Source organism: Paralichthys olivaceus, chromosome 16 (assembly GCF_024713975.1).
Source record: "Paralichthys olivaceus isolate ysfri-2021 chromosome 16, ASM2471397v2, whole genome shotgun sequence".
Taxonomy (NCBI): Eukaryota; Metazoa; Chordata; class Actinopteri; order Pleuronectiformes; family Paralichthyidae; genus Paralichthys; species Paralichthys olivaceus.
This window is the reverse complement of record NC_091108.1, coordinates 21,778,745-21,791,574: the sequence shown is the minus strand read 5'-3', so window position 1 is coordinate 21,791,574 and position 12,830 is coordinate 21,778,745. Positions and strand designations below refer to the sequence as shown.

General features: G+C 41.8%; 1 protein-coding gene across 1 annotated transcript; it reads right to left on the bottom strand.

The window, feature by feature from the left end:
* Positions 1-7,987: 7,987 nt before the first annotated feature.
* LOC109642288 (putative defense protein) lies at positions 7,988-12,621 on the bottom strand. The gene is made up of 7 exons (XM_020107003.2): positions 12,481-12,621; positions 10,381-10,585; positions 9,371-9,448; positions 9,135-9,211; positions 8,657-8,754; positions 8,266-8,356; positions 7,988-8,147 (listed from the first exon to the last, which is right to left on the bottom strand). The coding sequence occupies exons 2-7, from the start codon at positions 10,583-10,585 to the stop codon at positions 8,088-8,090; spliced, it is 609 nt and encodes a 202-aa protein (XP_019962562.2). The 5' UTR covers positions 12,481-12,621; the 3' UTR covers positions 7,988-8,087.
* Between the last annotated feature and the right edge of the window lie 209 nt (positions 12,622-12,830).

Sequence of the window (12,830 nt, the reverse complement as noted above, 5' to 3'; positions counted from 1 at the left end):
GGGGAGGAGGGGGAGAGAGAGGCTGGAGAGACCAGCAACATCAGGTATCAGCTCTGACTAGTTAAAAACAATAACAGTGTAAAGAAGTTATTGGTAACAGCAACAATTCATATAATAATTAATTACTTGGTATTGTTGTTCATAACTAGAAAATCTCTTCTGCCGAGACATTGTGAATGGGTGCCCTTTTGACGCCACTCCGCACAGAGAGACATTTCCTTTAAGGGGAAGGACAGAGACACATGACATCCATCTTGGTGACAGAGACTGTATGTACCAATTTCAGAGAGAGAGAGAGAAACCATGTTGTAAGGTCTTATCACCATCTATGGGATTTCATAGCCTTTTTTAGTCTTCCATGGAACATCCTGTAACTCTCTTTTCTACATCAAATAGCTTTTCGGTAGTGAAGCTAGAATGTCTGTGTATGAAGTTGTTTTGATGTTGAAAAAATAGCTCTGATGTAGTTAAGCTACTTTTGTCATTTTAATGTAACTTAGCTTGCTACATTTCTCTGGTGGGTAGCTTCAGTGTAGTGAAGCTTCATTTAATGTAGAATAACTTCTATTTTAGCTCACTACAATTTCCAAGTAGCTTGCCCAACACTGGTCCTGCAACACCTTCACTTCACCTCCCAATAAAGCAGCATCCAATGAAAGATCGTCCTCATCATTTACAAAGCTCTCAATAATCTTGTAAAGTGTCTGTGAGTTTTGAAGTGCTGATAAATAAAATGTATTACTGTAGAACCTTAACAATGCAGAGGTTTTTTTAAAACTTATATTTAATGCCAAAGAGATTATTTGATTATTTTCATTCATTATTTTCATGTGTGTTGAAAGGCAGCAACTGTTTTTAAAAAACACCAACAATGAAAGATTTAGGGGAAAATCCATACTCATGATAATTGTGAAACTAAGATTTTTTCTCTATAACCATGTCATCAAAATTGATTGTTGTTACACTGCAAATTGTCACACTATTCATGTCATGCATCAATATATTTTTGTCAGGTGATGGATAGTAGAGATGCAGAAGGAGATGCTGAAGGAGGTAGAGCAGGAGAGGCTGGAGGAGAGGGAGGAGGAGAAGCTGGAGGAGAGGGAGGAGGTAGAGGAGGAGAAGCTGGAGGAGATGAAGGAGCAGAGGCTGGAGGAGGGAGAGGAGGAGGAGATGGGGGAGGAGAGGCTGGAGGAGGAGAAGCTGGAGGAGATAGGGGAGGAGAGGCTGGAGGAGGTAGAGGAGGAGAGGCTGGAGGCTCACAGGTGAGGTTGAAAGAATGAACATTAGTCATGGGATTAAGCATTGTGACATGAGCTGGGTCAAGAACTCACTGTAGGGAAGGAGTGACATAAACTAGTTTATTAGGCAATATTTTTGTCATTATTAATTAGTAATTCATTAAATTATAAATTGCTCATAGATATTCCACCTTTCGTTATGTTTATCTTAGCCGGATCAGCAGCAGCCAGGGGTCAGCGGATGCTCAGGCAGTAAAGGAGCACAAGATGGAAGAACAGGGCCAGATCAGATAACTGAGCCATATCAGCCCAATCCAATTGCAAACAGAACCCTACATTTCCAAGAGAAATGGTTTAAAGAATTCCCTTGGATTCATCACAGCCATAGTGTGAAAGGAGTCCTGTGCTTTTACTGTGTAAAAGCATTTCAACTTGAAAAGTCTTCACTGGCAAAAAACACGGATCCAGCATTTGTGTCAGCTGGTTTCAGAAATTGGAAAAAGGCTGTGGAGAAATTTACAGATCATACAAAAAGCAGGTCTCATAAGCTTGCAATTACTACACATTGCCAAAAAGAAAATACAATTGATTCCCAGCTTTCTAGTGCATTGGCAGCATCACAGCAAAAGGCAAGGGCATGCTTGATGAAGATCATGAGCTGTGTGCAATTCCTAGGCAGACAAGGCCTAGCACTCAGAGGAAATGAATCTGAGGAAGGAAATCTTGCTCAGTTACTCAGGTTGAGATCAGATGATGACTTCATGCTGTTCGAGTGGCTTAATTCGCGTTCTCATGATTACACAAGCCCCAAAATCCAAAATGAGATGTTGAGCATGATGGCAAACTCCATTGTCAGGGATATAGCCTCTGAAATCAGAGCACAACCAACTTTGCAATACTCCATCATTATTGATGGAACACAGGACATTACTGGGACTGAACAGGAATCAATCTGTCTTCGCTATGTTGACCACAACCTCATTTCTCAGGAAGCATTTGTTGGATTATATGAAGTGTCACTCACAACTGGACAGAACCTAGCAAATGTAGCCAAAGATGTGCTGCTTCGTCTCAATTTGTCTCTTGATGGGCTCCGGGGACAGACATATGATGGAGCAGCAAATATGTCTGGAAAATATGCTGGTGCTCAGGCCTATCTTACCCAATCACAACCTCTGGCACTGTTTGTACACTGTGGTCCTCACTGTGTTAATTTGATAACACAGGCAACTTGTGCAGCCTCATCTGTCGTCCGTGATGCACTGCAGTGGGTCCATGAAGTTGGGCATCTGTTTGGACTTTCAGGAAAGTTCAAGACCATATTCTGCAACATTGCCACATCTGAACATGGGTGATTTACCACACTGAAACCACTGTGTCCTACACGGTGGACTGTGCGAGTCGCAGCAGTCCATTCAGTCCTCAAACAGTATGAGGCAGTGTTGCTCAGTTTGGAGGAGATGGCGTCAACCGGTGGCTCTGAAACAGCTACAAAGGCAAATGGTCTCCTTGACAGATTCCAGAGAGGAGAAACAGTGCTGGGACTCCATCTTGCTTTGGAGGTTCTTGAGGAAATGGAATGCCTCAACGAATCGTTGCAAAAGCGAACCATCACAGTTGCAGGCATGCAGGCTGCAGTACATTATGTGAAGACAGCTCTACAAGAGAAAAGAACAGAGGGAAGATTCAAACAGATCTTTGACAGGGCAACAGAGTTGGTCACCTCACTAAACATCAGCCCAATTGAAATGCCTCGTATCCGCAGGCCACCGAAACGCCTACCTGGTGAAGCTCCAGCACATGCCCCAGCAGCTTCTGTTGACTACTTCAGAAGGGAGTTCTTCCAGATCTTTGGCACAGCAGATGTGCAATTCAGAGAGCGGTTTCATCAAGCAAGCCTTGAAGTTCTTCAGAAATTGGAGAATGTGCTTGTAACTGGAAAAAGTGATGCCATTGTGGACCAGTATCCAGAGATTAACAGGAGGATGTTGGATGTGCAGTTAGCCATGTTCAAATCAAAAAACACCTACATATCAAGCAAAGAAGCTGCAGACACCCTGAGAGGCATGCTGCCTGAAGTCAGAGGTCTTTTTGATCAGGTGGAGGTCCTTGTGAGGCTGTTGCTGGTTGTTCCAACATCGTCAGCTGAAGCTGAGAGGAGTTTCAGCGCACTGAGGAGGTTAAAGACCTGGCTTCGCAACTGCATGAAGCAGAAACGCCTGAACAATGTGGCAGTTTGTCACATACACCAAGAAAGGGTTGACGCCTTGGACAGGAAAAAACTCTGCCAGGAATTTATCTCTGCCAGTGATCGAAGACAACATGTGTTTGGAAGCTTTGGATGAGTTGATTACTGTATGTTGACCTTTCTGTGGTCTTTGGGCAAATTGACCCTTGTTCACTTTTCATTTGTCAAAAAGAGGTTTTATAGACATTGTTGATGTTGCTCTGGTTATCTGTCGTGAGTTTGATGTAAGTCTTGTTTTCGTTCATAGTCACAGCTATAGTCATTGTTCAGTCATAGTTTTATCTAGTCTCCTTTGTTTCCCCTTGTTTTTGGATTTGGTTTTGATTTTTGTATCGCCTGGTTTTTCTCCCTCGAAGAGGTGATTTTTTGTTATTAAATATTTTTGCACTTCACCTGCCTGCCTTGATGTCTGCGTTTGGGTCCACTGCCTATCCACCCTGCCATCGTGACAGATACCAAGAACCGATACCATTTTTTGCATGAAGACCGCGATCAGAGGCGAGTTACTCCTCCACCAGATGCTTGTGCGTTGTATTGGTTTTAAAAAAAGTGGTATTGGTGCATCCCTAGTAACAATAGAAAACTAGAAGAACTGCCAGAAAACACAGTAAACTGAAAGAGTTTGGGTTTTATTAAAAATACTTGTGTCCCCCCCACCTCTAAAATCAAAATTTCGTCCATGCCTAGAAGTGTTTAAACACAGAAAAAAGTGGCTAAAAACAGACGGTTTTGGCCTCTCGCTCTTTTGAGTGATCAGCATTGAGTCCCATTTGTCGATTTCGGCCGCGTTTTCGCGATTTTTGAGCGAACTATTGGACGAAATTCTTAGAAAAGTCATAGCACAGCATTCAACGTAATTCTCTTTTTTTAAGGGCTCGAGTATGTGCGACAAAATCTGTGGTAGGAGTAGCTGGACGAAAAAATGGGAAGAAGAAATAAGAAAAATAAACAAAGAAAGTTTCAGGAATAATAATATAAGTGCCAATGCACCCATAATAATCGCCCAACCCTGGCAAGCTAAATGGCTTAACACCTAGTTATGTTCCCCAGGAAACCAATCAGCCTTTTCACACTGGCCACAATAAGCTACAGCAACTCTAAAAGTGGTGTGCAACCAAGCAGTCAGATATGGAGCATGCTTTCCCCTATCTACCTACCTAACCAAGGAACTAGCCAGCTAACTCAACCTCTAGTCTTCATGCAAGAGTTGTGGTGGGCAGATTAAACACAGAGCCCGATGACTCGGTGAAGCAACCAGCATGGACAACCACTAAACCTCGCAACCCAGGCAGATCAACTAAAAACCACATGTGAGAATCACCCATTGACATTACTGTTCAAAAAAAAAATTGTAGTGTTTTCACTGAAAACCCAAATATTAGGTTCTCCCCACAATATGCAGCACTAGGTTACTTACCCACAAAGGGAACCATTAACCACTGAAGAACACTAACCAGAAAAGGGATCGTGTGACATCCCGGACGAGCCCCCATTTGTTACAGCTTAGCTCAGGGTTGTAACAACAGTGAAATCACACACACCGATAAGGCCGAAACAACGTGATTTATTCAAATAACCAAAGAAATAACCACTGCTCTATTGTAAACATTGGCCTACGTAGTGTACGAAATTTCAGTCTCTCTCCTCACTGCTCCTTTTCAGATCTCCCTGTCCTCGTAACCCATGAACTATTAAAAAGAAGCATGTGAGGGGTGTTAGGCGGACATACTGTACAATATGACTTCAGGTCTGTTTTCTTGAAGAGCTTGGCCAAGGTAGTAAGAGTGTGCTCGTGTGTGCGGCAGCCTCAAATGGTCAAAAGGTCAGTGAGGCTGTTTGTGATATGAATAATAACCACAAGCGCTGTGGATCTCACTCTGAAATAATAGATGCATGACATTTTCTTTGGCCTGATATTAAAAATACATTAAGTTCCTGGAATTTATTCAAATAACCAAAGAATTCAACTCAGATGATGAATTGTGTATGGTGAGTATCAGTAGTGTAAGGCGTGTGTGCATGAGGGAAAGTGTAGGTGAGAGTGTTGAAACTGAGTAGAAACAAACCAAACTAAACCAATACGGAGGCCATGATGTCAGGTGGCAGCTGCTCAGGGAGAGAGAGCACAGACTGGGGAAGCAACCCTGTTAGAATGACCATTAACGGCTGGGTGATGCAGGAAAAAACGAGCAAGGACATTCAGGTATATCCATCAACGTGAGTTTTTATTCCTTACAGCAACTAATTTCAGAGAGAGAGAGAAACCATGTTATAAGGTTTTAAGGTCTGATCACCATCCATGGGATTTATTTAAAAATTTTCAGCCTCCTTCAGGGGAACAGAGGCCTGGGAACATCCCTTAAATATTTGGGGGTTTTATTTTGAAAATCCAGCCTTTTTTAGTCTTCCTAGGAACATCCTTTAACTATCTGGGGTTTTTATTTTGAAAATCCAGTGTCTTTCAGGCTTCCTGGGAACATTCTGTAACTATTTGGGCATTTTATTTTGAAAGTAGAGCCCTTTTTAGGCTTCTTATGAACATCCCTTAACTATCTGGGGATTTTATTTTGAAAATCCTGTCTTTTTTAGGCTTCCTGGTAACATCCTGTTACTATCTGGGGCTTTTTTCAAGTCCCTGGGAACATCCTGTCACTATTTGGGGGGTTTATTTTGAAATCCAGCCTCCTTCAGGCTTCCTTTTAAGGTCAGTGAACTATCTCTAGGGTTTTATTTTGAAAAACCAGGCTCTGTACAGTTTTCCTGATAACATCCTATTACTATGGGGGGGCTTATTTTGAAAAAATAGGCTCTGTACAGACTTCCTGATAACTTTCTATTATAATGGGGGGGCTTATTTTCAAAATATAGGCTCTTTACAGACATCCTGGTAACACCCTATTACTATAGGGGGGGTTGTTTATTGTTATTTTCAAAATAAAGGCTTATAACATGTTTCTTGGTAACATTCTATTACAATGGGGGGGCTTATTTTCAAAATAAAGGCTCATTACTTGCTTCCTGGTATGGGGGGGTGGGGGGCTTATTTTTATTATGGGTGCCCATAATAAAAATAAGTGCTTCACCCCATGCAATGCATTGCCAGCAGGGGTGGATGGTTAATGGATCTGGGTCCTGTGATGATCTGACCCACGAGGCTCTGCTGCTCTGCTGCTCTTCTTCTGCTCTTCTTCTGCTCTTCTTCTGCTCTTCTTCTGCTCTTCAGTCAGTAAATCTGCTTGGTCATTTTGTTACAGGAGGATTTCTGTTTCATAATTCAACAGACCTTTGTTCCACTTCTTACCGTGTCTGTGCCTGTCCTGTCAGTTTCAGATGTTTATCAGAGGCCTGAATGTGGTGGTGATTCCTCCGAGGTTCTGGTCATGAAAGCCTCTCTTGAAACATGTACGCCTACATCCTGGAGAGCATTCTTAACTTTTTATTTGAATTATGCTCATATATATAAAAACTCATTTTTGTGTTGCTGTTATTCTTCAGAAGTCTCAAGATGCAGTATCACTACAAGCCACCAGGTGGAGACAGACCCCAGGCACCGCAGACAAGTTGTGTATGAAACTGGAAAGATCTGCTCACTTCCTCCAACCGATATCTGGGCCTTAAATTATATTATATAACATTATATTATATCACATTTTATTATTTAACATTATATTATATTATTTAACATTATATTATATTATTTAACATTATATTATATTATATAATATCACATTATATTATATTATACTGCTTCTCACAGAGTGTCTCTCATATGTCCATATCAATATACTGAAATACTGTGAACATATAAAAACGACTGATAATCACTTGCTTTGTATTTCAATAAGATATTTTCATTATTGACTTACACCGTTATATTTGTCAAATTTAAGTGGCACTTGTGTAAAGAATTAACATCGAATAAAAATAGATAAAAAAACAAACAAAATTTGTGGTTGCTGAAAATCTCACTGATAAATAGAAAGTGAAAATAATTTACATTTTCACCAACAGCCATACGAATCACTTACATCATTTTATAGCTGCCTCTCAATGGGCCTGCATCCTTCAGAGGCCGAACTGAAATGAGACGGTGTTGCCTTCTTATCTGCAGCTTGTCCCGTCCTTGTTGCATCCTTAGCTCCGGTGAGCCACTGTCACTGTACCGTTGCTGTTTCATGGAATTTAAGCTTGACACTTCCAAAATGTCGTCATCAGACTCCGTTGAGTCTTTGGAGTTTGTCACCATATTCTCTCTTTTGTAAGCCTTTTATCACCAGTGCACAATAGATCCTGAGCTCGGACTGAGATGCAGCTGTCGGATTCCATGTTGCTCAGGAATAAAAGGACACATTTCTCAGCGACATTTGAAGAAGCATTTGAAAACAGCCGGGTCACACTGCTGTGACTCCATCTGTCTTCAATGCAGCCTCCAGGATGTAGAGACACAGCTGATCTGCACCCACACAACCTCTGGACAATAGAAAATGAACTGAAACTCTTCAGCTTCACAAAGAAACCTTTTATTCATCATGACGGCAGCCATGACGTGTTCTCAGAAGACAACTATTGTTGATAAAGATTGTGTGTGTGTGTGTGTTTCAGCAGTAGGCAGATAGACTCAACAGGTTGATGAAGAGCAGAGCTGAGGAAGAGATGATCTGAGGGAAGAGAGAAACACACCAGCATCACAGCAGAGCTTTGACATGAGAGACCAGACACGGTCAGTCAGTCAGTCAGTGACTCAGTCAGTCAGTGACTCAGTGAGTCAGTACTTACCCCAGCTGCAGAGTTTCCACTGCTGTCCAGTCTCAGAGAGCTGCTGTTGAGTTGAACCCAGAATGTTGTGTAGTCCTGAACCAGAGTGGCACTGTATGTCAACAACACCAACAACAACAACAACAGGAACATGAAACTGAGTGAGTTACATCAGAGGTAAATATTTCTTATTATAGAGTCAGATCAGGTCCTGTCACTTTGATCTGTTCATCCCACTGTGATGGATATGACAGTCTAATTGACATTTGTCTACCCACCAGCTCAGCTGCAGTACCAGTAACAGACATGACTACACCCCATGACGGGGTCAGATTAGAATCAGACAATTGTTTGGATGAGGAAACTGTATCAATCCTCACGTGTGTGTGCGTGTGTGTGTAACATGGTCTACCTAAAGTAGATATCACCATAGTCACTGTTGCGAGGAGCCTCCCAGGTTAGCTGGACCTTCTTCCTCTTGGCTCCTGATGCCTGACTAACAGTTGAGTTCTGCACACACACATAAACGCACAAACAAACACAAACACACACTCTTTTTGCTTTTCTTTTAACTCTTTATGTTCATGTTGATATATTCAAAAGAAAATGTTGCATTTACTATAAATTAATTTTGTCGATTATGGAGAGAGGTTCTGCTAATTGGTGATTTTATCAACGAAAGCAAATTGCAGCAATTCTGCAGAAATAACAATGACAAACAAATGACAAACAAACACACCTACAGACTAATGTAAGTCTCCAATTAACCGAACCCAGTCAATGTCAATGCATGTAGCAATCATGCCAAATATCCAGGCCTGAGGACGGCCTCGGGATGTTGTCATGTTCAATCAGCCAAGACCGAGCAGGGATGTCACACGCACACATACCTCCATGTTTTGACAGGCGAGTGCCGTAAACAGGCTGGTGTCAATATTGCTGAACTTTCCCACAGGCCACAGCAGAGCTAGAAGCAGAAGAAGAAAAAGCTCATTCTATGTATTTAGGGCGGTAAATAAAATGTAATCCTGATCTTTATTTTGTGACAAAGAAACCCAACATAGACACACATTCGGTTCATAATGTCCTAAATGACCAAGCAAATAAAGTGTTTGGTTTTCTGTACCATTTCCCTGTCTGCTCCTGGCCTGTAACAGGAAACCCTGGAACTCTGTGGAGCTGTTCTTCACCCCCTCCACTGTCACTGCAAGGAGAGAAGCATGCAGGTGAGAGTGGGGAGGGGTTCACTGTAACATGAGCCAGGCTCACTGCAGACGCTGCAGGGAGAATCCCCCAATATCATGCAAAAGTGCATTATGGGTAAAATGAGAGAATGTTAGTGGAAAGAGAAGGGGGAGAAGGAAAATTGGAATTTCTTTGCATCTGAGGCCATTCAAAAGTGGATGTGCGAGTACTCAAAAAAAAAGACGTTTGATGCTGGAGGAGAAACGAGGGCTGTGTGGAGGACTGCAGTCAAAGGGAGTTCCTCCAAACGTGACCTCTGACCTCTGATCTATTACTGAACACCAACCCTGGGACAGAGGGCGGGGTCAATGAGAGGGGAGTGGAAAGTGAAGTTGGGAGAAGCAGGGGGGTGAAGAGGAGTGAAGAGAGGAGACACATAACAGAGGAAAAGATGAGGAGAGAGTGGAGATGAAATTCCTGGTCTCTCTCACAACCCCAATATGATCTGTTAATTATGAGTTTCATCACAACATTGAAGTCACACATCTGAGAAGAAAACTACTAAACAAAATGTTTGGGTGTGTAGATCCACCTCATCTTAGCTCCGTGAAGTTTTGAATTGACCCTTTTTTCACTTATTTGTTCAAATGAACTCATAGAACTGATTTATTTAGAGCTGCCATTTGTAGGTTTACTCTGCAGCGAGCGTGGTTTCCTGCTGGGAGGGTGTTGGAGATGATCACTGACCAAAAGCAATAATAATCCCTCTGAGCAGCAGACTGGACACTTAAAGACTCGCTATCAGTAAGTGACCAGAGCTGTTTAGCATGCTGACTAATTATATATCATATATTTGCACAATACATATTTCTGATATAATTCCTGTTAGATACAGTGAAGCACCTGACACCTGACACATAAAGTAACAATGGAATATTGCAGAATTCATACCTGTAATGACTCCACCAGGCGTGTAGGTGGCACTAGAGGTGGTCAGAGTGAATGGAGGGTTACTGGTGGAGGGGCTGAAGGGAGGGTGGAATGGCATCATGTTGCCACAGGAAAATGCCACCGAGCCATTGGGGAAACACACACATTCTTCCACGCAGCACACACACATGAATATGAATAGACACGCAGAGGCTGTAGGAGGCATCTGCAACAGACAGGAGACGACGGAGTCAGGTGTTAGCTTCACATCATGTCGGATTCACGGCTCCAAGAAATGTCCCAGCAACCCTCATTCCTAACACACATGTGACACCACAACCGCTTTGAGACACCAATGTTCCTGTGAGGCCTCGGACAACAGAGCAGTTAATGAAGTGAAGAGTGGACAGGGACACAAGTCAAACTGGAACCTTACAGCGCTGTTATAGGCTTTGTAAAAAAAAACATATAATGTAAGGATTTCTCAATAATGTAATAACTCATAGAAATGCACATTCAGAGGTTCATAGACATTCGCACCCATCTGGGTTTTATTGAGCATGCAATGGTTTTGTTCCCAGAGAGTCGATAATATCAAGAGCTCCACAACTCCTGCTCTGGTTCTGACAGCTCATTGAACTCTGCTTCAATCTGCACTGCAAGTGATTAGAGGGTCCCTTTGTTTTCATTCTATATTTGCATTAGTTCATTTCTCAGCATGAAGTCCACTAGTTCCAACTGAAGATTGAAATCCTGTTTGGAAAACTGTCTCAAATATAAAGTTTTGTTTTGAAAAGCTTTTCCCCAAAGCTGCTGCAATGATGATTTCCTGCAGCAGGACACTGCACGTGAGTCATGAAGGAACCACAGTATAGTACTGCAAAGTAACTAAGTACATTTATTCACATAACGTTATATATATATTGTATATTTTTTAAATTACTTAATATTCATATTATATGTTTTTCACAATATTACAGCAGTTACCATTCAGATAATGATTTTACATTCTATAGCTTATGAAACCATTACGTTATCTTCAGTGCATTTTTAAATTTGAACTAGTGGTTCCCAAATTTATTTACAGACTATCTGTTTGAGGCACACTCAGATCACCTTATATATCCTCTCCTTAGGCAACATCATCAGGAAGCACCACGTACACTTCCATTGTTACGCAGACGACACCCAGCTGTCCATTTCTCTGAAGCCTGATGAATCTAATCACTTAGTTCAACTTCAGGAATGTCTCAAGAACATTAAGGCCTTGGTGACCCAAAACGTCTTACTTCTAAATTCAGACAAAACTGAGGTCGTTGTAATTGGCCCTAAACATCTCAGAGAATCAGTCTGACCAGATAGTCACTTAAAAAAACTGAACATCATCTAAATGCTCGGCCAAACCAGGCCTCAAACTAAACTTTAAACTAAATCCCAAATTTCATCTGTTGTTTTAACAAGATGACAGACTTCACAGCACACTGCTGTCAGTCTGTGGATGGAAGGAAATCCAGAAAATCTGGAAAGTGTATACAGCAGGGTGTATCAAAGCTTTAGTCAAGTAGTTCATGTTTAAGTGCAGGTTTAATCATCACATCTTCATTACCTGTGTCTTCAGGGTCAAGTGCTGCTATTGTTCCTTCTGTCAGTTATCACACTGATGCTGAATTCACTTCACACTTCTGTGCATTGTTAGTGTCATTTTTTTTTAAATGTTGCCATACTCAGCAGTAGTGTGTGTGCATAAGGAAACTGACAGAGAGAGTGATTCTGTTTATTGCTCCTTACGGTGAGCTTCCTTGTTTCAATATTTAATATCCCACAATTCCAATTCACATAAATCAAAATACTGCTTTTAACTGATTTTCTAATTTTTATAGTTTGCAAATATGGCTCTTGTGGTACAAGCAGGCTGCCATTTCTAATCATGTAACCTGAGTAGAACCATTGACAGAGGAGTTGAAGTTGTGTTGTATTTAGACTGATGATCCTGAATGTTAACTTTACTCCCGTTTTAACCAACATATCTGAAGTGTGGAAATAAAACCCAGTCGCCTGCATGTAATGTCTCTCACCTGCTCTCACTGAACATCAGCTGTGATATGATGTGGCCATGCTCACCTTCTCTCTGCAGCTGCTGCTCTTCTCCTGCACTCAGACACAAAGATTTGTAAGGAATCCTTCACAGCCACATTGAAATAACAGTTGGACTGTTCCTGGATGTGAACATGAAATGAAATCACCCGGAGCTCCTCTTCCTGGCTGTCTGTAACCCAGAGTGGCTTTTGTCGAGACCAGTTCACACGAGTAATTGGTGTGCGCTCCTGTGTGATTTAGTTTCACCTGGGAGTGATCTACTGGGATCCCATCTCTTGTAACCATGACAATGCTAATTGTCCCAGGTAAGGCGAGTGCTCTAAACAACACATTGGTCAATTATGACACTTTCCCATACACAGCACAGGGAGCAG